This window comes from Labrus bergylta, chromosome 6 (assembly GCF_963930695.1).
Source record: "Labrus bergylta chromosome 6, fLabBer1.1, whole genome shotgun sequence".
Classification (NCBI taxonomy): domain Eukaryota; kingdom Metazoa; phylum Chordata; class Actinopteri; order Labriformes; family Labridae; genus Labrus; species Labrus bergylta.
Genome location: NC_089200.1, coordinates 29,963,018 through 29,990,871, shown reverse-complemented (window position 1 = coordinate 29,990,871; position 27,854 = coordinate 29,963,018). Strand labels below are relative to the sequence as shown.

Here is a 27,854-nt window from a genome sequence, read left to right as displayed (position 1 = left end):
GTGAAGTGAAATTCCTTGTGTGTGTAAGCATATAAAGCTGATTCTGATTCTGATTAGGAGAACTGGCAGAGAGGGAAAAGTTTGGTGTGTGTGTGTGTGTGTGTGTGTGTGTGTGTGTGTGTGTGTGTGTGTGTGTGTGTGTGTGTGTGCCATAGATGTGTGCACTGCCTGCAGTCAGTGACGTCACAGTCCTGAATTTAGACCAGTTGAGAACCACTGATCCAAAGGCATAAAATAAAAAGCCCCCAGTTTTGTATTGCCACTCGTTGTTGGAGACAGTGCTAATTCAACTACAATATTAGACACACACATTTCATAAAGAATGTAAAGTAGGTGTTTGTATTTCTTATAAAGTGTATTTAGATATCTGTGTTACTTTGTGTGATTCTCAGTGTTGTGTTGTTTAAGTTGGGTTTTAACATGTTTTTGGTTGTGTTTGGCTGCTTCCTGCAGATCTCTCTTGTAAAAGAGACGTTTCATCTCAATGGGACTTCCTGGTAAAATACATTTATACAGTTGTATTAATAGCTTAGCTGCTATTTGTGACTCAAGCTTTAAGTCCTTATTGCTGCAAGGCTCAAAACATAAATATGGCCGTTCTTCTTGGGTTTGGGATTTTTTTTTGTGGCATTTGTTGAAATCTGCTTCACATCCCAAAAACCTTCAATGAGTTAGTTAAGAATCGCTGAAATGTAATGTCTGTTTTGTCACTGATCTGTTCTATAAATTAAATCACACTCATTGCACATAAGCAGAGTAGAAGAGGAAGCTAACTTTTGAAGTAGCTGAACAAAGCAGAGAAATGTCAGTGGTGACGATGTGATGTGTCTCCTCTTCAGCACTTTGTCACCAGCATTGATGCAGAGCACGTTCATGTGTTTGGAAACTTTCAAAAACCTAGCTTACTTATGTTTTTTTGTTACCTCACACTTATGGCAGCTTTATCAGAAAGACAAATACATTCTGCTTCACATATTTCTATCAGTAATTTTGTGACTTTTGACAAGTGTTATTTAACAAATAAATCTGTCTCAGACGACATTAGACAGCAGGTTAAATGTCTCTGGTGACTGATAAGAGTTTGTAGGCATAAATACTGAAGGATTATTGTCACTAAGTCTTTATGCTCGTCTGCTTTTTGTGTTATTCTTCCCAGATTGAAATGGGTTTCCTTCATATTCAAGCAGCAGCAGCAGCCACGTTGTGTCCAAACAGAATGGGTCTTTATTCAGGAAGTGAAAGAAAAAAAAAGATTGTAATCAACACCCCATTTAAATACAAAACCAACAAAAATAAAAATAAACATGATATTCATTTGCATATCAAAGAACCATTCAGTAATAATTACAATCCAAACACCTCATAAACCACTTTTTTTTGTGAATCTATACACAAACTCTGATTTAGAAATTAGTCACTTTAACAATAAAATTACAAATATTTAGCTTTAAAAATAATTAAACTTCAAATAATATCTTAGCAATTAGCATTTTAAATTTATATATTGTGTATTTCCACATAAAAATACAAAATAATACCAATGACATTTAAATATGAAAAAAAATTATTCCAAGAAAATCTGCTACTATTAAATGAAACAAAAGGTGGGATAAAACAAGATGAAATGAAATAGAAATATGCATGAAAAAGTCTCTCCTTTTGTTAGCAAAACACTATCCAAAATAACTACAATCATTTACATCAGTACAAAGATATCTGGATTTAAAAATAGTTGCAATGAAAAAACGGGGTTTTATTTTTTCTGACAGTAAAAAATGACACTGTGGATCAGAAATCTGCAAAATATGCAATGAAAAAAATAAATCTGCATTAAAAAGGTTTACACTGTAGTTCTTACTTTTATACAAACATTAGAAACAGTATTGCACATCACAACACAGATTCGAGGTTAGTCAGCCTTTCAAAATGTGTTATATTCAAGTTTCAGAGCATCTATGAGGACAGGCAGCCGAGGCCTCGATGCAACAGGGGAGAATCTCAAGTGTCTTCCAAGAATAGAATAAAACCTTCATGTTTCCTTCCTTCAAATGAAATGTGTCATCAGTGTGTATCAAAAGAAGAAGATATCAAAAACTTTGATGTTTATGACGGGACTCTTTGTCTTCCAACATAACTTTTGGGCGTAATTAGCACAAGAACAAGAAGGGGGGGGGGGGGGGGGGAATAAATTGTATAATAGTCCTATTTAAATAGAAAAATACAATCAAAATCAAATAGTTTTTTTTTTGTCTACAAAAATAGTGAAATAAATATGATTTTTACAAAAACAAAGACACGCACAGGACAAAGTAACAGTGTTCAACATAGAAAATAGAACCTCACAATAAAACAGCACGAGTCAAGTGTTACAGGTGACGATATTCAAACATGTTCGCATCATGAGAACGTAAAGCCACAGGGGGGGAGGGGAGGGGAGGGGGGACGACGGGAGCTGGGTGTGTAATCTCCACGCTCTGACTCCCCGTCCTCACAACATCCAGACTACATCAGAATATATTAGAACATATTGGATTCCTGCTCTACTCATACAGAATATATAGATAAATTAAGACCACTGCTTCACGCTACATCTTAAATAAGTAATCATGAAAAAATAAAAATTTAATAAATCATCTGTAGAATTATAAATAGGTGGAGGCTTCTGCACTGAAATCACTTGGGGGGGGGTGGATAAGGAGTTAAAACGGGTGGGGTGGGGGGGGGGGCATATAGAAAAGTAGTGCATAATATATATTATAAAAAACATAGTGTAGGGCCAGTGATGGGTAAGTAGTTGACACAGACAAATTGGACTCAACTATTAAGTAAATAAGTTTCATTAAGGTTTTTTGTAACAGTACACTTTGATGCCCGAACATCGACACGGAGGAGCACACAGCGGGGGCGCCGTGGAGCACAAACACCAACACGACACGAGAGCGACGCACGTTTACAGTACCAAGCGGACGGCTGGGTCACCGTCCGCACAAAAAAGATTGTCCCTAAAAAGTTTTTTCTAAGAGAAATTCAAGGGTGAAAATCCAACAGACAAACGATACAAAGAAAAAAAGAAGAGTTTTATATTAAGTGTAATTGATATTCAGGTCGTTCAGTAGGTGAACTCTAGTCGAGTTTCCCTGGACTCCTTCAACCAGTCTTTAAAGAATAAGCAGTTCAGGGAATTGGGAATTCCTAACTCGAGCTCTATTTTGTGTGTTTGAGGTCTAAATGACTCGATAGCTTTAGATGTCAGCAGCAAAACAGGCTTTAATGACAGACCAAAGTACATCCACTGAAAGGGCTCGTTTAAGTCACTGACAGACTCACACTGGTATTCTAAGTGACTAACAAAATGATGGAAATGTTCCCAACAGAGACTGAATATTTTGTTATATAATAAAATGGGATCTCATGGAATGACAGCTGCCACATTGTTCACTTTAAAAGCCACCAGACTTCCTTGACAAAACCACTAATTTCAATTTGTACAACTTGCTGAACTGCTGCTGCCTAAACTTAGTCAGTTTGTCCGTGTTATTGTTGTGTGTCTTTTGGTGTTTACACAATGACACACACTGACACACAAAGACAGAGGCAGGAGTAGACCAGCACCTCCTGAATTACTACTTTTTGTCAATGGAGTTTGGTTGATTTGAAGAGAACAATGTAATGTCTGTTTCTGTTTTTTAAAAACATTATTCAATAAAGGTCTATCTCTGAAGGTATCCTTTATATCATGCTGTCAGAAACTTAGAAGAAGGTGGCAGAAACAGAAACTTTGAGTGGACACACTTCAACTGCATGCAAGGATTCAGTTGAACAATTACAGCCAGTGTTACGACTGCGAGCTAAAGCGATCTATTGGAGCAACTCCATTTTGAACCTTTAGACACTTAAAGCCCAACGTGTGAAAAAATAGTGCCCAAGTTTTAAAACAATCTCCCTTTCCTTTTTCGACCTGATCAAGTCTTTAGTTTGAACCTGTCCAGCCGGGGCAACGCTACATCAGATTGAATCTTTGGAACTATACAGAGACAGGAAAGGGTTGAAGGCAGAGTCATTATGGTGTTTTGAATTCTCTACGACGTCATCAGTCGGTTACTAAACTAGAGCCTCAGTCTAAAGATAAAAAACAGTCACACAGCACGGGGGGTGGGGGGGGGACGACACAAACACAAACCACTGAACACCACTCTGCTTGTCGACAGGATTTTTTTTTTGCCATACGAGCCATCACGTTACAGAAAGATGGCGTCTGCTAAGACTACAGTAGAACTAATATCACTTTTTTTTAAACCGTTAAGTATGTAAACGGATCAAACAACGGATAAACATCAATGCATGCAAGTTTAAATAGTTCTTTATAGTTTTTTTTTTTACTTATTTGTCTGATTTTTTCCCTCGTAGGCAATTTTTGAATACATGGTCATGCTACTCACTAAATTTAATTAATTTTATGATTTCAGTGGTTAAATTGTTTCTCTCTCACACATCTATCCTGCATGCTATTTGTCTAGCTAACCTATTGTCATCACATGCACCTTCCATGGCAATGGGGGCCATTAGTGGTTGAGTGCATACTGCATTTCATTTCACATGATTTCTGGTTTATAAATGGCATTAAATATAATACCTACACAATGATTCATATATATATTCATATATAGCAGCAAAGCTTCTAAAATAGCTTGTTAGGTATAAATGTTGCTGAAACCAGATTCAGTGTTTTGAGGTATCACTCAATGGGGTCAGTACGAGCGCAGAAATCACCCTATCGTCTTTCTTTAATAATAAACCCTCGAAAAAGAAGAAAGAGCCCATGGCAACGCTAAAAAACAACCGTTTGTTTTGCGGCAGAAAAACGTGTCAATTTTTATGCTATTTTTGTTGCTACCTTTGGTTAATGACCTGGGGCAGGCGTCAACATTTAGAGAATCAAGGTTTTTCCCAGAAACAAGTGTGCACTGCACGCACTGTGGGGTGGCTATAGCAGCAGACAAACAGACAGACGAGCTGCCCCCATGCAAAAAACATTCCCATATCTACTTCAAATCTTACATACAAAAATAATAATAATAAAAAAACCTACAAAAATCAATCTCTTTTTTTTTTTTTTTTTAAATCTCCTCTTAGAAAAGATGAAAGTACCACAAAAGAGTTGTAGAGTTGTCAGAGCCTGAGATGTGACGGGGGGTTTTGGTGAAAAACTGAGGCTTGTGGTGTTTGGCTGCTACAAAAGATATATCGATATATATAGTATATACTGTATAGTGTTACGTACTGGATTATACTGATAGCTTAGGAGAGCGGGAGAGGCAGAGCGATGCTCTTCCTGTTTAGCCAGTGTTTCTTTTTCCCTTCCCTCGGACTGTGTCTTCGACCGCCGTCTTCAGTTCCAGCGGAAGTGGATCTGACGCGGGCGGTCGGCTCCCTCTTTGACCAGCGGCTTGTGAAACTCTCGTCCGGCGCGGGAGTGGATGTTGGCCCAGCAGAACTCGCAGTAGTACTGCAGACAGGTGACGTTAGCGCAGAAGAAGGGAGCAAACTTCCCCCCGCAGCGTGCACCCTGACATTCGTCACACAGCTGATCATCCAGGACGTAGGGCTTCACCTCCACCTGCACACACACACACACACACACACACACACACACACACACACACACACACACACACACACACACACACACACACACACACACACACACACACACACACACACACACACACACACACACACACACACACACACACACACACACACACACACACACACACACACACACACAGAGTGAACACATGAATGAATACATACAGTAACAAAAGATGAATGTGTGTGTGTTCATGAAAGGCTGATTGCAGCACGGACTGAGAGGAAAGCTGATTCAATCAGCCCTAATAAAATTTCAATCGCCATGGCAACAAGCTGCTTTGTCCGTGGTGATGCTGATAGCACAGACACACACACACACACACACACACCTTTTTTGCAATTTAAGATGTCCTTTCAACAATTTCTATGGGGACATTAAGGACTGGGAACATGATGTTGCTGAAAACAGAAACCTTCCTTTGTCGTTCTAAATGCTCTTGGAAGTTTGCTTCATCAACACTAAAAAGACAACGACTTCTACAGTGACCTTCTCTTTTCACCCATTTTCTCTCCTAGAATCGGCCGCTGCTGCCGTTTGTGTCCTGAGTCATCTTTACTCTTTCCAATTTCTCTTAATTAGTTTTTTAAGGATTAACTTTGAAAAATGTGTTGTTAAGTTCAACACATTTAAGCAGCATCTGTATTATTTCACTTCCCTCTGACCTCAGACATTGGGAGAGAGTCAAAGAGCCAGGGTCCTAGAACGGTCCTACAACCTACAACCATTTTTTTCTCACAGCTTTTTATTCATTATTATTGTTGTGTGAAAAGTCCTCATCCAGTACTGTCCTTAAATAATTATCTATCCATCTTCAAAATGTAGTTTACATTCTCCAGCCTAACATGTCTCACCAAGCATAACAAGATCTGAGCTGCTATTGGAGCATTTTAAACAGGTGAAACAAAGGGAAGGTCATTGATGTAAATGACACATCCTTCTAAACTTTAAGTCATATACTCAACATATACGTATAACAGTGAACTTGAGTTATGTAAATGAAGGGGAAGGCTGTACCCGCTTGTCAATGTCTCCGTGCTGCAGCTGGACGAATCTGGCGCTGATGGCAGCGATGTAACTCTGCTGATTGGAGAAGGCCACTCGCCCCGCCCCCTTGGGATACTTCAGTTCTGGATCTGTGTCAATTCCTGCGTAGCACACTCCACCATACAGACGATCCATAATCATGGCCAGCTCAACTGCAAAGAGGGTTCAAATACATTTTGATGAGTGACAGGACAAAGAACCAGGAGCAGAAGGAAGTGACACTAAGGAAGAAAAGTGTTTGAGGTCTGAATAAATAGTTCATTCATCAAATAGCCGGAAGAAAAATAAAGTTGGTGTAATTACTTGCTCTCAGGGGGCGAGGGACGCCTCCCACAAAGATAGTTTTGCGGGGATCAAGGGGCTGAGATCCGTCCATCACAAAGTCACTGTCGCTCAGGTTCCAGGGTCGGATTTGCACCTGGAGTCAGAGACAAATTCAGCTCTAAAATCCACTTCTTTTCTTGTTTAATAATCATAATAATACATTTAATAATCACAGTTACATGACAGCACTAAGCTGATAAACTCACAGGTTTATCCTTGATGGTGGGACTGGAGACACACAGGTAGAGCTTCCCGTCCTCCTCCATGCAGGCTTCAATCAGAGCCTGCACAGACGTCTCCTCCTGGAACAGCAGGAACGCATAGCCTGGAAAAACAGACACATATCCACATGTCAGTGTCCAGGGCCTGATTTAAAAAGATTCTGAATGGTACAAAAAGTTTAGGAAATTCTCCTTTGAATGGATTGATTAATATTACATTTTCATGTCTTCAGACACATTAGTTAAAAATCAATTATATGTTCGTTTAGCCAATATCCAAACAGCACCATTAACATGAACCACCCTCTCCCTCAAAAAAAAAACAAAAATAGAATAAATAATTACACTTGAAGAGGCACAATACACATATATGAATTAACAAAATAAATAAATTGATTTCATCACTTCCAAACAGTTTCCATTAGATTCAGTTCATAATAAATAGAGTTTGAGTAATGTGTTGTGAGTTACTCTATTCAGACAAAGTAAACGTTATCAAAGAGAGGACTGTTCTCCATATGAATCAGGTCTAAGTCAGGAACATGAACTTTTTTAAACATGATTTTTCCTACATGGTCATACAGAGGACACGTTCCACTTCATTCAGCTCACAGTATTCACATATTCTTTCATCCTCAGACACACCTTTATATCCCCCTGCTTCAATACAGTATGTAGTGGTAATATATAATTCACCTCTCAACTGTGAACTGTTTAAGCAGGCAGACACAAAGCGGGCTGTAATGACTGTACTACCCTGTAAAGTGTTTTTAATTTAGCCACTGACAGGATCTGACTTTTGATCTAAATGTCAAACATTAACAGATGCAGTTCCTTCAAATATAGACCCTTGATTTGAGGTAAAAGGTAATTTTTTTTAAACAAACAACTGATACTTCTGGCTCTTTAAGGCCTCCAGACTTAATTGACATAACAATAATTATACCTTGAAGAACACAGGGGTTGCTGACAAACTGCTGCTTGAATCTGTTAGCTTTTATGCTTCTCTTCGTTACAAATATTGTGTTGCATCCAGACTGAAAATTCATAACATCCAAGGTCAGTAGTCACTCAAGAAGCTGACTCAAGTCTGGTGTTCTGTGCTGTGATTGTTTTTGTCAATGGAGTCAGGTTACTTTGAATAGATCTTTAAAGTCTATTTCTGACTGAACAAAAAGGATTTTGCCTTATAAACAAACTCTGCCTCTCTAAGCATCATCATCATTACTTGTTAGCATTTGAGCTTCACAGCGTCTAAGCTCATTCTAAATGAAGATATAAATCATGAAGTCTGGCTGCTTTTGACATTACCTTTGGGTGGAAAGTAGGATTTGCTCTCTGCTTTATGAGGCCAGTCCACCACCAGGTGACCGAAGCGACGAAAGCTTGAGGTTATTTCATCTGAGGAGGAAGTGCAAACAAAAAGACAGATGATGAAAAAGTGAGGAGATTTCAAGAATAGAAGAAGCAAAGGACTCACGGAGTAATGCAACACAGTGTGAAAGTGTTTGTATTAGTCCTCACCTTCATCTATGTCAGGGGGCAAACCTCCCACAAACACCTTACGAGAGAAGCGCTCGATGCGCTCCCCATTTTGGTGGGGGTAACAGTTCGGGGAGCCAAGGACTCCTGGGACACCCTGGTTGCCGTGGCCGTCGTCGAGGAGATGGTCATCGATGGGGAAGAGCGAGGAGCGGCCTGATGGAGGGCAAAGAAAGAGGGTTAAGACTTCAACCAATACCAGGCTTTCACACAATCAAATACAACACACATCACAGACATATCTACAGCAGTCACATCACTCATCTGTCTCGTTCTTTATGGATTTGTAAATAACTGCGATAACAAAGGACACAACCAGAGGACAGCCATGTTTTTAACTTTTATGACAGTTTTACACGGAGTGACTGTGAGACAAAGAAGCAGATTAAAGTGAGGGGGAAGCAAGCGTAAAGGGTACAGGCTGTGTGGAAGAAAGCTGTTAAAAACATTGCTCAGCATTATGAAGTGTACAAAATGAAAAAAAGTCAAACAAAGAAATAGATTAATATTCAAAATACTCTTCAACAGTTTAGTACATTTTTATTCTACTTATGTAACTCACTTGTTTTTTTATTTATTAGTTAAGATCTTAGTTCTTATTGGTTGATTCAGAATGACATGAGCATTTTTACCTCTACAGCACCATAACTAAGCTCCAGTCTCATGAGGTCTAGTATGAGGGCTGGGAATCTTTGGGTGTCTCACGATTCGATTTCGATTCTTGGGGTCAAAATTCGATTCAGAATCAATTTTCCATTCAAAACAATTCATGGATTCAGAGTCTATTTATGAATTAGTACATACTTCAGGATCTACTGCAATCATCTGTGAGACTGGCTGAGTTTCTTGTTGCTCTATTTGGCATTCTACTGATTTAAAGAGCTAGCCTTGGCACTTAGCAGGAAGGAAAAAACGATTTTTGGAAGTTATGAATCGATTTTAAATCTTTGAAGAGATGAATCTCGATTTTTACATAAATTGATTTTTTTTCCCACCTCAATCTAGTACTATTTTTTTCTTTAGCTAAAGAAGCCCAGTGGCCAACTCTTGTAGTATGCGATGGCGCCTTATACACAAAAATGATCGTCTGAAATAACAACATCAAGTGAAATAAAAGAAAGTACCACTAAGAAATATCAGGTCTTTGAAGAAGAGCATTTTGAAGTACGAGTATCTATAAAGAGATTCAAATAATATCAAATAAAACATCCATAATGAGAAGCCTTAAGTAACAAATTAATTCACAAATGATTTGCCCACTGACATATTTTAAGTATTTTAATTCTTAATGATTCCTGGGAGCAGCAGAGGCTCAACAGCCACAAGGATTTAAAATATAGTTACCAATCAGGAAACCTTTGAATGAATGCATGACTGAATATTCACACAACACAACTTTTTTGACAGAATTTTTGATAGTCAAAATAGTTCACTGGGCAAAATTCACACGAAATGCTGACAGACACGGCTCTTGTTTCCGACCAAAAAGCCTCAGTTTGGTTTTCCACTCAAGCAATAACGCATGCTGCCACAAGGAAACAGGCACGTTGTAGAAAGTTTACCTCGACGTCTCCCATAGCTCCTGGCTGCATGTAGAAAAGTACAGAGTTCAAGAGTCAGCTGAGCAGACAATCTCAAAACACACACACACACACACACACACACACATATATATATATATATATATATATATATAACCTACCTCAACTGACCTAAATGTGCAGAATTATCTCACAACTCCAATTGCTGATTAATCTAGTGACACTGAAATAAACTCTTTTGCATATTAAATAAAGTCCTCCTGAGACCCAGAAAAAGATGGATAATTTCTTCCATCATCTGATGATAGAAAAAAACTATAGTAAACAAAGAATCAGCCTGTTTACGATGTTAGGACAAACAGTTTGCATCTGCCCGTCTAAATTAACAAACTGAAATTCAAGTTGTAACACATAAATGAGATATTCCCCCAAACCATTACTGATGACATGGAAGTATTTCCTGGATGAACACAATCATTTCTCTCTAACCCCCATATTTCAGTTTTCCCACAAAATGTGTCAGATCTGATGGAAGCCATTTTGAAAAAAAAAAAAAAAAATACTCTACATATGTTACATCACTGCAAAGCCCTGAATGTCCTCTGTCAGGGACAACGAGGCTGTTTGCAGCTGCATGTTCAGCCGTAAGAGACATGAGCCAATCTCTGCCTCCAACACACGGCCAAAAATGAATTTTCTGATTGCTCAGGCGTCTCAGGAGGAAAACACGGACTCAGGAAACAATCAAAACATGTTGTTATTATTTGCAAATACTCTCTGACCCAGATTTCTGGTGAGACCGTTATAGAACAAGATTTTATTTTTGACATCAACTGTTCTCAAGTATGTCTAAAAAAAATAAAAAATATGCAGAGCAACAATTGCTCCAAATTGGACTGATACATCTTCAGAGAAGTTTGTGGTGCATTCAAAGTCCTCAGGTGACGGCAACGCACACAATTCTCATAATGGGAGAGTCGCCACAGATGTGCAGTATGATCATCTTCATTTTCAATCAAGAAGGGGAATTTTTCAATCTTTCAATTTGTGTTTACATATTTGGAGGTGTCAATGACTATTCAATAAAATATGCTTTAAAACTGCTGCGTTAGATTGATTCAGCAAAAAGCCACAAGACAGGATGTAGCATCTGAAAATAATCATTGGGGGTAAATGCACCATTTAAGATACGTCAAAGGATCCCTGCAGAGACAGACCTTCTTTGTTAAAGAGTTGGAGGTTTTAAAATCTGTTACATCGTTCTCTTTGAAGCAACCGGACCAACTCAACAAATGTTGTGTCTTAACCTTGGAGAATATTAGAGTTGCTGTTCTACTGAATTGATCAGAAAGTCTGTGATCCATATAGAGTTCAACATTAACAAAGTTTTACAAACGTCTATTTCATAAGGAAGGTGTGCTGTAGTGGAGTAACTCAATCAAACATTAAACTCCTTTCACACTGTCTTAATTGCACAAAAAACATTGGCAAGGCTTCCTTACATAAAAGTTGCCGATGTTGTTGTGCAGTTTCGACGGTGTGCCGCAGTTCGCTTGCAATTTTTAACCATTGAAAGCAAGATATTTACCATTATTTGGGCTCCTAAGACTTCTTTTTATTGTTACTAAAACATATATTGAAAATGTTCAACAAACAACTTTCATAGTCAAATTAACAAAATTCTAGTATCACCACAACCGTCAAAATAATTAGATCTTACAGATCAAAGCAACAGTAGACAATCAACTCCCTTATGAGGTCCACTGGCTTTTAAAGGAGCAAAGTACCTTCAATTCAAGTTTTTCCCTGAAAGCAAAAAGGTGTATCTCTAGAGGGACCCTGTCAGACACTTAGACTAACAATCTGAGCGTGTCAGTGACAAAAACCCAAAAACTTTTAGGTGATTTAAATGGATTTTTTGTTTCGCCCCCCCGGTGATGCATTGCAGCTTTTAAAGCCAGCAGGCTGAGGCAAGCTACTGGAGCAAATCTTCAACTTTTTGTAGCAATACATTAATTGACAACCCAAAATATGTCACTTTAAAAAAGAAACATGGGCCCAGGTCAACAAGTACAATCCCCTTCATTGCAAACATACTATGTAGATTTGTAAAAAAAAATGTTTGAAAGCAGATTAACAGAAGCACACGTCACCTTGTGTGACCCCTTTGTGTGACTGTGAGTCTGCTGAGTGTGTCTAAAGAAGCTAAAGATTAACAGAGGAAGCATCATGAGAACAGTTTCTCCTCATGCTTCCATTGTTCCTCTGAGAACAAAACTGGAAATGTTCTTCAAAACAGCTGCACGATTGAAACGCTGATAATCTGCGACAGAGGGAGATGATGCTGAGAGATAATTACCATTGAGCATGAGCAGGCCGTCAGCCCCGGGGTTAGGGCATCCCACACGGCCTGACATGAGAGATAGACACACACACACACACACACACACACACACACACACACACACACACACACACACACACACACACACACACACACACACACACACACACACACACACACACACACACACACACACACACACACACACACACACACACACACACACACACACAGGGATGAGACACAGAGCAGATGGAGAGGACAGGGCGAGGCCAGTGTGTGTACATGGGAGCAACCAATTCACACACACACACACACACACACACACACACACACACACACACACACACACACACACACACACACACACACACACACACACACACACACACACACACACACACACACACACACACACACACACACACACACACACACACACACACACAAAACCACAGTTCCTGTCTGTGAATGTGTGTCTGCAGCCTTCTCACATGTCTGCAAAGAAACAAAGCTCTCCTTATCCCTGATGATGATTTCTGAGTACACACAGCAGAATCTGTAAAATGAAACGCTATTTTCCATCAACAGTTTAAAAAAAGCTCTAAGAATCGGAGGCTGATAGGCTGTGACTCGTGGCTGTGTGAGGAACGGGAGTAGGGGCTAAATGTCAGGAAACCACATGTTTATTACGTAAAGGTTATGTTGATAATACTAAACTTCTACAAACACCAAACATGTTTTAGCTACAGTGATTAAAACGATCATCATCTGCTCCCCCAATTTCAATCATTATTAAAAGTGTTTTTTTCTGATAGTGTATTTAAAAATCTAATTTATTTAAAGTAGTTTGGTGCAAGAGCTTCTAACTTCAATATTTTCTGAAAATGCTTGTCTTTATTTTGTCTTTATCAGGGACAAACATAACTGAAAGGACAGAAAGTAACTGAATAAAAAAATCAAAGTAACACCAGCATCACCTCAGCTCCTCAGGCCCTGCATGTTGTCGGAGAGCGCCAGAGAAACGTTGATTTTTAACATGAATCTGGTTTATTTAGTGTCTCCACTAGTTTTAATAGACATTGGCACATAGTTGCGCACTTAGAGCCTCCAGAATTTGAAAGAACATGATTTGTAAAAGGCAGCTGCTATCTTCAGATTCTTACATTAGTGTCCTGCTATTCTACAACCAACGACCTCATCATGCTCCTTATTACCAAATCAGGCTGTGATGTTTATTCATTCAAATATAAATGATGTCAGCTTTCATTGTTTTTCAATCCCCGATGACAGCAGTGCAGATATGTTACCTTTGGAAACATAAATACTGATTCATTTATCGACCTTTCATTTTTAGCACGTCTTTGAGCCTTGATGGTAGACATGCAATTTTTTAGATGCACAAATGTTACAGCCTACATGTTTGTTTTTTAGTGTACAAATAACACAAGGCATGCCATGGCAGACTAGACTCAACCGCTCTTCTTTTTCTCACACTGACATTTTAAAATATGATATTCAAAGATGATAACAACCATCATTAAAAACATGGGTGTGTTTATAGTTTGTATATGGGTCTGTGTGTCACCTATCAGCACTACCTTTTTTCTATTTTAAGCTTCTCTGATTTGGAGTTCTGCTGCTGGAAAAACTGTTTTGTTAGCTGCGGCGTTGCTATAAATGGCCGAGCACACCCCTGCGAGGCCTACTTCCCTCTCGTCTTTTGGCTGTCATGCTCAGTGTGTAAAAGTGTGATCACATCTAAAATTAGTCCAGAGCCCCCCTCCCCCTCTCTCTCTCTGCTGTGCACACTGGTCCATGTCCTCTCCATCTGCTTGGGTAGGAAGAAAAAAAAAAAAAAAAACTGCCCGAAAAAGGAAGGCTGCACTTTGAACTCTGATGACCTTAATAGAGACTTCAAAAAAGTCTCTGAGTTTATTTGTACATTTGAATTTCATGGTGTGTGTTGTTGTTGTTTCTGGATCACAGTTTATGTGAAAATGTAGCTGCCTGTCTGAGAGGCTGTAAATGAGCTACAAGCAGCCGTCTCTCAACGGGGAGAGGGGGAGAGGTTATTTGACACTGCTCCTCTGATGTCCAGCAGCTGAGCCCCAGGAGGCCGGGACAGTGTCACACTACAGCGCACCCTCTGCCCACAGCTTGCCAAAACCATAATGGATTATTTAAAAAAGACACCCAGGTGCATTTTATATATCTCTTTAAAATCCAGGTGATGTAATGTACACGAGCCTGATCCTCCAGAGAACGCAGTCACACAAATGACACACATTTGCAGCAATGATCATTTCCCTCTGTCTCCCCGTCAGCTCTGTGTTGTCTTGAGGGTTAAGTAGCGTCAGGATCAGAGCTGTAGATGTGCAGCTGGTGGCAGAAGTATTAAGCTCTCAGCAGGGAGAAAATAAGCTGGTGTGTGGAAAAAAACAACACAGCTCTGTCACTTCCCTGCACCGATCATGTCATGAAACTAAAGCGAACACCATCGCCTCTCTTCGACCCCCCCCACCCCCACCCCGCAGACGTAGATAGAAAGGGGAAAAGGCCATCTTACCTTTCATCGGATCCTGCTCGGCTCGCATGATGTCGATCAGAGAGCTCTCCAGGGAGTGCATGTTCAGACTGTCGTACATTCTGGGCCGGTCCTGGAAAAGAGGATTTTATATCATTAGGAGTCAGAGCAGGAGAAAACAAATCATGATGCACGACGTCTGATTGGGCACGTTTCTCACACACTTCAGTGATCTGGCTTATACAAAACAAAAGCTCCTGAAGTGTGGGTATTTGGCTTAACATGTAAGAGATTATGGAGAATGAGTAGCTCACGCGTGGATTAACATTCTTTCCATATTTATGCACTATACACAGTCTGGAGGTGTATATTTGTGAGGCGCCTATAGACCTGATTCTGGGAACGATCTCAGGACCAGCGTGTGACTGGAGTGGAAAACAAAAGCAGGAGCTGAAGAGACGAGATGGAGGTTATTAGATCACATCGGGTGATCAGTGAGATAGTTCTTACTTTCTATTCAGAAATGATTCAAAGGCTCCACTGCTCCTTACCCAACAAGATCTTGAACAGCTTGTTCTTGCATTGATCTCAAGTAGATTATAACACTGTAATGCTTTTCTTTCAAAACAATCCATTCATAAATTTAAATAAACAACTCACCTTTTCACAATAAGAAAAAGAGAAACTAAATCCATTTTTTGCAAATGAAAACGGCAAAATCAGAAACCTGACATAGTCCAGACTCACCCTGTAAAACATGCAAAGTCTAAATGACACACAAATATTGACAATGATTCCATACAGAAGCATTGCCAAAGTGTCTGTGCATACTAGAGAGTGTGCATGAGTTAATCTGCAATTTATAGTAGTTAGAAACTAGAAATTATACTGGGTGCCTAGGTCTTATTTTATTATTTTATTTATTTGTTTATTTTGACAGGGACAGTGTACAGCCAATTAGCTGTACCAGAGTTAGCTATAAGCTAATTTACATCTGTAGTCCCTGGGCAGGAGACAGAGACAACGTCTCTGTGAAGAAACAAAACATACACTAACAACATCTTCATAACAGTAAGACAATACACAACCACTGAACAATGACATTACACTAGTCCACAGTGAAATTCACACATTATATTAAAACAATAATAGGCTAAGAGCACTTGACTTTAAAAACACTAAAAAAAACAGCTAACATATATCTCCAATACACCACAACAACAAAGCCATAATAACATACTGTATCAAGACACTACAACATTATCAAACATAGTTCATGAAAAAGTGTTTGTGTGTGATGAGGACATGATTGAGTTGATTTGAGCCATGATTTGATTTTAAATTTAAATTCAGCAAAGCTACGGCACTCTCTGATTTTAGTCTTCTATTTCTGCTTCCAGGGTATCCATATCATCTGATTTGTACCAGAACCGTTTCTAAGTTGAACAATTCTGGTATCATGACAACCCTACTCTGCCCTGATGCTGACGCGTTTTTTGCGTAGGTATCACAACACGTATATGGAGGTGTCGACATTACAAAAGATGTAAGAGTAGAAAACAACATGAAGGAACCTCGGCTATCAAAATGGAGTTTGAACCACGTCATCAATCTGGACTGTTACTGTACCTGCTGTGTTCATGTTTATTTTTTCTTCACACTAGGGGAGCTGGCAGGGATCAACAGAATTTGACTTTTGCAACCCCCCCCCCCCCCCCCCCGGGTAAAGTCAGGACATGTTCAGAAGTTCAGTTTGTGTGTAGAGAGGGGTTTATATCGATGCCTTTGAGCCGACGCGCACTGACTCCCAGCCTCTTTTTAGATTTTAAACATCACATTACACAATTCACAATTCAAGCTCTTATTGAGTGGCAGGATTATTGCACCAGTTTACAGGGCGCTTAATGGTTTAATGGGAGTGCCCTACATTGGCCTTTCTTTGTTGTCGTATAATCCATCAGCTGGTTTTCTAAACATACAAACTCTGTGAACTCATTTAACATGACTGTAATAAGTAATGCAAACTGTGTGATCATTTTATGACCTTTAAAAATGTCTTTAACTGCCCCTCGTCTTTTGTCTCATTCTCATCTGTACTTATTTTATTATTCAGTGCATTGAGCTTTTCTTGCTGTTTGACGTCTGTTTCAATGAGCTCGTTTTGGTTTTATTCTCCTGTTTCTTCACTTTCTTCACCTCGAGATACTCCCCATGTTTAAAATTTGTTACAGAAATATTTTACCGATAGTCAGCAGTAAATAACTTGACGAGCAATAAGTGTCTAAGCATCGTAATGGCAGTGTCACGTTTTCTTTTCACACCTGGAGGTGTATGGGTTCTGTGTCCAGCTCTGTCACTGGTCAGTGTAAGTGAGGTCAGTAGCTGTGGGTCAGCTGAGAAGAGGTCAAAGGTCATAGAGCAGTGGATCTTGTTAAAATACCTTTTAGCCTACTTCAGGGATATTATCTAATGGCTCTGGGAATAGGTTAGGACTGTTCTGCAGTGGATAACCGGATGTGTTCTGCTTTATGCCAGATGTATATTCATTACTCTTTTTTTTTGTGAAGTACAATAGTGTTAGTGTTGGTATGGATAATAAAGAGCTGTGTGAATCTATGCAGCAGGCTGAGAGCAGTGAACGCCAACACGATCAATAAGCTCATCAGGGCGGCCGGCTCTGTCCGGTGCTCTGACTGTAACCCCCACCATGATGTGCACACACAGCACACACAGCACTAAAGCACTAACCTGCTCCTACTATCACAAACAGATCAACACAGTAAAAACACTTTTTTACTTTAAAACACACTTTCCTCATGAAGCATAATGGACAACAATCACAGAGCTGACAGAGCTGCAGCCTCATTTTACAATCTAACAATTTATATTCTCTCTCTTCTCTTTCTCTGGATTACTGAGACTTTCTAGCTACAATTTGTGTCATAATGTACAGCAGTGGCTCTCAACTGGTGGGTGAGCTGTAATCAATGGGTCGCGAATGTGTGCCTGTAAAAAAAATTGTGTCAAAAGTCTATGAAGCGCTTTTTAAATATGTTTGCTCTGTTCTGTTTCTTGGTTCAGTCAGATGTTGCGTACCGTCTGAGGGTCATTGAATGCATCTGATTGGTTGAAAATTATGCAATATTTCATGATGGAGTTGATGGCGGGTCATGAGGCTGGTGGTGGGTTATTGTTATTCTTCAGTATTTGTTCTCTTTCCTATAACGTTTGGCTATTGCTGCACAACAATTTCCCTCTGCATGAATTAAATGTGTCTCATCGCTTATTAGTTGGCTTTTCATTCCCAATTTAAGCCATGAATCATGCAAAGTATCAAAATCCACATAAAGCTCTTTTTTTATTTAACAGATTCATATTTCTTTTCAAATCTTAACGCAGGTTAGATTTTCATATGGCATGAATCATTTAGCGGTGGTTTCAAGTTGAACCTTTTCTCTCATTAGCGGTTCAACCAGTGGTTTTTACCCAATCAGGAGGGACGTGTGTTAAAGCTCTGTAGTACCTTTAAATAACACAACATAGCACCCTGTCTGTTTGTCTGTTTACATAAACATATGGTTCTGTTGTGGCGTCTGAAAGGGCCCCTTGCCTTTACACACAATGCACTCAAAACATTAACATTATTACAATTGCAGGGGTGTTAACATAGAAGTGGCTCATGTAGCCTCCAAGAGAAATAAAGAGGACGTTAGGGACATGCTGAATATAAAAACAATGTGCTCTGTTTGGCTTCTTCCCAGAACAAGAGTGTAATAGTCTAATTTAATGTGTGTGTCAGAAATGTCCCAATCAGCAGAAATGTGTAAATAATCCCAGATGTAATGACAAGGAGGTACACTTGCACTTCAAACAACAGTGTTCAATGCAAAACTGTCTTTCTACTTAAAGATTTGCAAACAGGGCTGTAGGACACATGGGGGTGGATCAATATCCTCTTTTAGTGTTTCAGGGTTACACGTGCATGATTGATGTTTAATTCCAAGAAAGTTTGAGAAACCACACAATACTGTCACTAAAATTCAGAATGACGCTCTCCTTTCCTCCCATCTCCTCTCCTCTCCTCTCCTCTCCTCTCCTCTCGTCTCCTCTACTCTCCTCTACTCTCCTCTCCTCTCCTCTCCTCTCCTCTCCTCTCCTCTCCTCTCCTCTCCTCTCCTCTTCCTCTTCCTCTTCCTCTCCTCTCCTCTCCTCTAGTCTCCTCTACTCTCCTCTAGTCTCCTCTCCTCTCCTCTCCTCAGTGTGATCTCAGTGTGATGTGAAACACATGACACAGCAGAGATGTGTCACTGACTGCCAAACACTGAACAGAAAAGGAAGGAAGGAAAAGAGCAGGAATCTGAAGAATTCTGGGTCCTACGCTGTTTATGGAAATTATCAATCCACAGAGTCGGGGCCTGTTTCCTGGAATAGGAAGCGCTTCAGTTCTTGGCACTGATATCAGAAATAATGTGAGCTCATAGTAACAGTAAAAGCATGTGATGACACCATTTTATCATAACTGTAGTCTGAAGGAGTCACTGTGATGTTAAAAGTGATTAAAGGGTTTATTCTAACAACGACTATATTTGTTTATTATAAGTAGAGACTGAATAAATTAACCATGTTTGTAGTTTTATGACCTTTTCTGAGTGTCCTGTGTTATAAATTGTTCTCTGAGGATGGAGAAACACCATCTTCAGTGAAACACAGTCAGTGGATTTCTTATCTGACAACAGTGAGAGTCTCTATCATTCTGCCTCACCAACCTTACTGAATGTTGTGATGAGAATTAAAACCAACAACTATTACAGTATTCAGATAGAAATATGTGATAAAATGGTCACAAAGGTATAATTCTGTGTATGATTTGAAGCCTCTAATGAGAAATGCCTTAAGGTGGATGCTGTTCTCCTTAACTTCCATGACCGTACCTAAACAATAATTCAATATTCTGACTCACAGGATGTAAACTGTATTTACTCTATAAATCAGCCGTAGACCACCTATTTACTGTAAGATGGAATTATTCTCCACTTCCAGTTATTAGTCTTTGAAAACCCCTAATGCCAACAATCATCTAAAAGCTTGTGGCCTCCATGATGCAAAAGGGGAAATCTGACACAGATTTAGATCCAGCACTAAGGCAGCACTACGTATTCAATCCTCCAGTCTTTTACCCCTTTTGTGTCTTTTGTGGTGTTTAACTATTGCAGGGAATTTAAAATGGACTATACAGGAGAATGGACATAGCCGCCATGGTGTCCTACACTGGTTTGTTGACTTCCGTTTAAAGCCTTGAGTTTAGCCTTTTCTCAGATGTTTCTTTCATTTTGATCTTTTGGAGCCAGAAGTGAATATTTGTTACATAATGCAAAATGATTGGCTTAGGCTCTTAGCATGGTGCATCCTTATGTGATTGTAACTGTGAAATTCAGCCGATAATTTAAACTTACAAGAGACAGGTCTCAAACAAAATGTATTGTTAGGTCTAGTGGTTATCAATTAGCCACTGTGCAAAATGTACTAAATTAACATGATGCTGTATTTCAGCGGTTAAAATTGAGTCAATAAATGCTTTCAAAATGTTTTACTTAGGACTCGTTTCCATGTCCGGTTTGATTCAGGACAGTTTGGTATGGTTAACCCTGATCTAACTTGCATTTCACCAGCCAACTGTACCCTTACTTGGTGGAGTGCGGCGCTGTGTGTATGCTGGATGGCCATAGCTACGTAAAAAGTGTGACATCATAGCAGCATGACAAAGTGTAGAAGAAGACTGCGACACGCATGTCATTCCCTACTCTCTCTCTCTCCCTGATTTCTAACTCTATCCACTGTCCTATCTCTCATATAAAATCTAAATATATAAATTACGCTCTCACAATCCACTGGACATTTAAACATTGGCTGGCTTAGTGTTTCTCCTTTATTACCGCTGTTGACCGTGAAGTGACGATTCTTTCAGTATTTATCTCTACCCTTAAGGGTCCGATCGGTACGCTAGGCACCCTAACAAAGGCTAACAAAAAAGTAGGATGGTACGGACTGGTTATTTTTCTATTCTGAGCTTCTCACAGTGGAAATGCCAATAAATGCGTACCGTCCAGAACCAAACTGACCCGGACCGCTTGCTGGAAACATGGCTTTTGGTACGAACTCAAGTAAGAGGAAGGCTGATTTTCTCATAGACTTCTATACAGTAAGATGTGGTGTTGCCCTCTGTTGTCCATTAAATATAATATGATTTTAAGACACTTCACAATGACTTTCCTTCTCAGTCCCAGCCGCTCTTTAAAGCTGTTTGAATGTCAGGGCTCACCACGCCACATGCACATTTTTCACAGAGGAGAACATTCTTTACATAAGTTTTCTCCTGAAACTATTTTTGCAGCAACATCATCGCTCCACTCTGCACTTTGAGCATCTCAACAAGACAACTGTGACTTTTGAAAGGATTTCATAAACCCAGAGTGTTTTGGTCTCTTGTAGTGAATTATGATGGGTTCGTTCAGATCAGCAGCGCTGGTATGATATGAGGCAGGTTAATGTGAGACAAAGGTTTTACTGACAGCCTATCTTAGGTTTTGTTGCAGTCAATTAATTTCTTAAAAACCAAATAAACATCAAAGTGTATATCAGACATTTCTACAACACACAGCGATCGCTAAGAAAAATAGTCTGTCCTAAAACATTGTTGATCCAAATTATAAATCCATTGGAAATGTTGTTGTTGGCAATAAAACCAAAAGTATCTGTGACGTCAAAACATGACCAAATAGGGACCGTCTACACCCGGCTGTTACTTCATGTATTATATAGTTAAATGAGTAGGCACTGGTGTATCTCTCTGACAGGTGCAAAGACACACTCATTTAGTATAAAAGAGATTTACCTTTGCTTCTGTATAAAGGAGCTTTGGTTGCTGAATCTCACCTACAAGATGTTTTGCGTCCTGAAGTGAAAGCAGCCCAGCCCCCACTTTGTTACACCTTCAGTAAAAGGCTGCAGAGCAAATCAGCTCAAACTCCCCCCATCTGTTTGAAATACTAACCACAGCTGGAGCTTTTATGTTAATGTACATCTTAAAATGCAGAATCCTTCACTCTCAGTTCCTCTGTGGATGAAACAGAAAGTCCTCACAGTTTCTCTCACACACACCGATTTTCCACCGTTCCCTTTGTTCAATATCTTGTTCACATGGTTTGGTTTTTATGCCTCTGATCCTGGTTTCTTTCCCACCTTTCAAAGCTTCTGATTCACACACTGTACCTGCTTATAAACAAACACGTACGATTATCTGCTTCACCAAACAATGCAGTAAAAACCCAAAACATTTACCTGTAGGGGCAACAAGGTGTTGCTGTTGCTGTCTGTGCGGAACATGTTCTCCTCGAGCCAAGACTTAGGCCCCAGTGATCCTGCAGAGCGTGGGAACTTGGGAGGAGCGATGACGTTGCCCGAGAAGGGCTTCTTCAGGGGGGAGACGTGACTCACTGAGCCAGGTACGCCCATGGCACTCCCTCTGCGGTGGTCCCGGCCCCAGGACATCCCCCCGGAGCCCCAGCCGTTGCCCTGGTGACCGCCCCATGGAGAGGGCTTCACCATTGGCTGCAGAGGACAGGGGGAAGGGAAATATTGAAGGTTAAATCATGTCTTATCTTTAATATTTAATATCTATATGATATTATTTTCATTTCATCCTGTCCTTCCTTTTCTCTCTCACAGCCCAGCTTGATCTACTCCTGCAGTGGGGTGGGGGGGGGGGGGGGGGGGGGTGTGTGTGGGGGGGGTGGGGGGTAGGATAAGAAGATTTAGGGCTTCAAGACTATAATACTAAGTATCCCCGTGTGCTGCGACACCACCAGTGTAAGTTACATTCTCCCCTCCACCTGGACCTTGTGTTCCACTCTTAAGGACATCATACATTGAATCGCATCAGGCTTAATCTTGCGTGCGTTTCACGTGAAAATCTTACACAGAGGACAATCGACTTTCTGTTTCTCACACGCTCAAAATCCTATGTGACCTAAATTCCCCTTTTTCTTTCAATGAAACCACAAGCAGTTATGTACAGCCCCGGAAGCGTTTCATATGGACGCGATTAGTGATCAGAATTCAAATGATAAAGCTAATTTGAAAATTCAAACGCATTAACAGAAATGTTTTTTAACTTTCAGAATATGGGAGTATTATTTGACTCAAAAATGAAATGATGATTAATTTATCTAATTTCAGTTTTCAACTTCAAAAATGCACATTCTTTGACTAAATTAAAATGAAGAAGAAAATGACAATTGCTTTTTCATTTTCAAAAAATGCCCCGCTAAATCTGTATCATAATTCAAATGAAAAAGCTAATTTTAAAATGAAAATACAGTAACAGAAACACGTTTTAATTTTCAGAATATAGGTGCATTATTTGACCTATATTTAAAATTAATATTCAGTCATCCAGTTTGCATTATACTTTTACTCTCTATGTAAACCATCGTTCTGCGGGTTCTGCCCGCTCGCCTCATAGACTGTAAATATTACGTTAGCCTGCCTGGGAGCTGGAGTCTGACGTCACTTTCCTGCGCCGTCGACTTTGCCATTTCGTTTTCGAGTTGGTTTGAATTATGATCACTTTTTAGCACGGCAAGTTTGAAAACGAAAAGCCAAAGACCTTTTAGTTTTCATTTGAATTATGTCATACAATATGCATACATAGAGAGTAAAAGTATAATGCAAACTGGATGACTGAATATTCATTTTAAATAAAAGTCAAATAATGCACCTATATTCTGAAAATTAAAACGTGTTTCTGTTACTGTATTTTCATTTTAAAATTAGCTTTTTCATTTGAATTATGATACAGATTTAGCGGGGCATTTTTTGAAACTGAAAAAGCAATTGTCATTTTCTTCCTCATTTTAATTTAGTCAAAGAATGTGCATTTTTGAAGTTGAAAACTAAAATTAAAATTAGATAAATTAATCATCATTTCATTTTTGAGTCAAATAATACTCCCATATTCTGAAAATTAAAAAGCATTTCTGTTAATGAGTTTGAATTTTCAAATCAGCTTTATCATTTGAATTCTGATCACTAATCGCTTCCATAGTATCATGGCCACACGGTAGAAAATGTAAAATGATTTATTTTTTATTTATATGTATAAATCTATACAGAGGATGGTTTATTTTTATTTATTGCATCCCAAAAACGTCTCCTGGTTCACTTTTTTTATTCTGAATCTCCAACTTTATTCTCCACATTTTTACTTTATTCTCAAAATGATTCAATTAAAAAAAAACTTTCTTTTTATAGTTTTGTAGGCCAGACCTTTCCACTTTTCCATAAACTGTTGCTGGTGGTAAGATGGAAAAATATATTATCTAAAAAAAATATGTTGCACTGTCAAATAAAGTGGCTACTGCAGATGAATTCAAGAAATGTTTGTTTTAGTCTAAAAGACTTGAATTGAAAAATGCATTTTGACATGACATGATACTATTATATAAAAAAGCAGCATGATCTAAACTAAGTGTCATTAAATAATTCTCATTTAATGATATGATTTTTTGCTTCAATAAAATGTATTCTCCTCCAAAAAGACACATGTTCATGCTTTTTTATATTTATATATTTATCCTGTTTTTCTTGTGTGTAGATTGTGTAGTTGGATTTCTCCTCTCACACTGAACAAAAATAAACCTGCACTCTGCGATAATATTTGAATCAAAAAACATTTCAATGATATCAGTTCCTTCCATTTTTTGGGTTTGTTTATTTGTATAGCACTCACAATCAAACTTCAGGGTTAAAGGTCAGTGAAACAACGACACCACTGATGCCCTTTAAGTCACACCCAAGCCACACACACACACACACACACACACACACACTTGCATACACACCCTGTATGCAAATCACCTGAGAAACCTGAAGCTACTGACACGTCAGCTCCAAGACTACCGCACCTTCACAACCTTTATATGTGCTCTGCCACTGCTACAGCTGCTAAAACCCCGAAAACAAATATACAGACTACTTTAAAATATAAATGTATAGTACCCTCTGATCAGCTGTATTTAGAAAATTGTTCATACTTTCTCCCTGAAAATAGGCCTGGGCAGGGGTCTGAACGAGCACCAAAACAAGCTCCCTAATAAACATTTTTGTAGGCACTCGTTTAATTTTATTTCTATTTATTTTACATGTTTTCAGCTGCATTGTTACTGTTTAAACAGGAATCCATTTTATTTATTTTTATTTGTTATTCAATATCTAAACTGCACCTCAAACACAAAATGTATGTAGCTATATGTCTTTCAAAAGTCAGTTAACAGATTATGTACTTGAAGAAAATCAAGTGTAACATTTGAAAAAAATTGTAACTCATACTATAAAATCTTGATTGTGAGTTTGACTAATATTTTTGAAATTCATAAATTCAAATAATCTCCAGTACCCCCTGCAGTTCTCATAAAAGCCTCCAGGAGTGCTAATATTCTCGTTTAAGAAACACTGCCCTCACAGTCTGCAAAACCCGTATATGAAAAAATAACAACAACACACACTCACAAAACCAAGATACTGGATGTTCTCATTTCTCCCTAATAAGAAGCCTCCATTTAGGACAGCAGACCCTGCGAGCCTTTGTGTTCCCACTGAATGAACCACAAGACATGGATGGTCTGGAGGTCATGTGACCACATCCCACTGCTGCTTCAGGAGAGAACAACGGCAAAAATTCACTGATGCTTCCTTATTCACCCCCTCCTCCTTTCCCCATCCTCAAATGAAATGATTCTGTTCTTGAATGTATGAAAATGAGATTAGTTATTTCTCATTCTCGTATTTATTAAGATTGGGGAACATAATGTACAAACACACAAAAAAACGCTCTAAAGGATGTGGATTATTTGCAGACGCTCCCTAACCTGAGAACACCTCACTTGTGGCCTTCACGGAAAATGAAGGATGAATGAAAACCTTTCCTCATTCAATGTGCTGTGTTTGCCTGAGGCCTTCTTTCTGACTCCTAACAGATCAATAAGAGCTGAGAGCTCCTGTCAGCTTCATGTGATGCAGACCTGCAGCAGCAGCTCACCTGATGTTGGTTGTAGTTGTTCCTTTGCTGCAGGTAGGCTCCCTGCTGGGGGTGCATCTGCGGACTGACCGGGGACCTGCGGCTCTGCGGCTGCTGAGGGACGTTGATCTGTGGCGAGAAAGGACCGCTGAAGCCCTGCACGTTAATCCCGGCGCACGGATTAGCTGACACCGGCGAGAAACTCTGGAAGAAGGCCGGGTTGATGGAGGAGGGGATACCTGGGTAGAAGCTGTTGTCAGAGTCCGCGTTGGGCATCTGGTTAATGGTGTTGGCGTGGATGGGGTTGATGGGTGCGGGAGGGGGTGAGGAGCTGGTCTGGACGGACCAGGGGGTGCCGAACCCGGGGAGGGAAGGTGAGGACGAGCCGCCTACGCCGCTGGTCTGCAGCTCCTGGGTGGGGAGGTTCGGGAAGGCGGCGCTGAGACCTCCGGACAACATGTTGCCGGTGCTGCTGCCATTGCCGTTGATATGGTGGGCGATGGGGGAGTCCATCTGGAGCCTGTTTGGATTCACGGAAGTGGACGATGGCGACGCAGCATCAGCTTCAGCCTCCTCCGTTGGAGAGCTGCGGGGGTCGGCAGCGCGCTGCTCGGGCAGGTGACTCAAGTGTCCCAGGGGTGGGGGGGACTCCGAGGGGCTAAAGTCGGTGTGCCGACTGAACTGCTGATGTATTTTCCGGTTGTGCTGAAGGTCACAGAGAGGCTGCTGCGTCGGGATAAAACGCTCTGGGTTGAAGTCGGTATAGGCTGCCTCCCGGTTCTGTTTATAATCCGGACTGAATGAGCTCAGCTGGCAGCTCTGCCTGTCGCTCTGGCTCGGTCGGTTTCCGGATTTGCTGACCGTGCTGCTGTTGCTGTCCTTTTCGTCGGTTGACGGGGGTAATTGCGTGGTTGTCACCCCCACAGGCTCATCCTGCATGTTTTGCTGATGCGCAGCAGCTGACAGGAACAGCGCGGACGCGGCGACGCTGCTGAAGGGCGAACCGGGGCGAAGGAAAACCGACAAGACGAGGCGTCGGATCCGTCTGCCGGTCAATCGACACCGAAATGTGCCTTTTAAATAAAGCTACTACATGGATTTAAAAACAAATACAACCACCGTTTCTTTAAAAGCAGAATGTCAGTGAAACGGCTTCAGGTAGCGGCAGAGAGGAGGGGGTCCGGCCTGTGCAGATTAGTCGGCTCGTTCTGCTCCTAAATCTCGCTTTTTCCTCGGTGATATTTTCATCTACCTAAAAGACCGAGCTATTTCGGCCTTGCTGTAGGCTAGCCTAGCCTGTTCGGTCCATTCCTGTCCGACCGTGCTGCTACCCCCTCCTCCGGTTACCGGCTGTGCTGCTGCGGCAGAGGATTAAAGATCCCCGACACAATCTACGTCACCGCCGCATCACGCCTCGTTGCACCCGCCTCCAGCCTGGAGCCCGAGCTGCAAAGAGGACCGCATTGTTTACGTCATTTTCTTCATTATTCATAAAGTGCAGTAGGCCTACACCCTCTATCACAGAAGTAGCCTACACCAAACCGTGCGTAATGACAGAGACATAGTTCATCAACAGTCCTGCAG

General features: G+C 40.2%; 1 protein-coding gene across 3 annotated transcripts; it reads right to left on the bottom strand.

The window, feature by feature from the left end:
• Nucleotides 1-1,201: 1,201 nt before the first annotated feature.
• cpeb2 (cytoplasmic polyadenylation element binding protein 2) lies at nt 1,202-27,735 on the bottom strand. 3 transcript variants are annotated; one of them, XM_020631749.3, is made up of 11 exons: nt 26,292-27,735; nt 22,535-22,804; nt 15,239-15,329; nt 12,685-12,735; nt 10,347-10,370; nt 8,767-8,940; nt 8,554-8,643; nt 7,228-7,346; nt 7,001-7,115; nt 6,668-6,849; nt 1,202-5,617 (listed from the first exon to the last, which is right to left on the bottom strand). In XM_020631749.3, the coding sequence occupies exons 1-11, from the start codon at nt 27,207-27,209 to the stop codon at nt 5,390-5,392; spliced, it is 2,262 nt and encodes a 753-aa protein (XP_020487405.1). In that variant the 5' UTR covers nt 27,210-27,735; the 3' UTR covers nt 1,202-5,389. The 3 variants fall into 3 exon arrangements, with proteins under 3 accessions (XP_020487405.1, XP_065812227.1, XP_065812228.1); XM_065956155.1 differs by lacking the exon at nt 12,685-12,735 and having other exon boundaries at nt 26,292-27,731; XM_065956156.1 differs by lacking the exons at nt 10,347-10,370; nt 12,685-12,735 and having other exon boundaries at nt 26,292-27,733.
• Between the last annotated feature and the right edge of the window lie 119 nt (nt 27,736-27,854).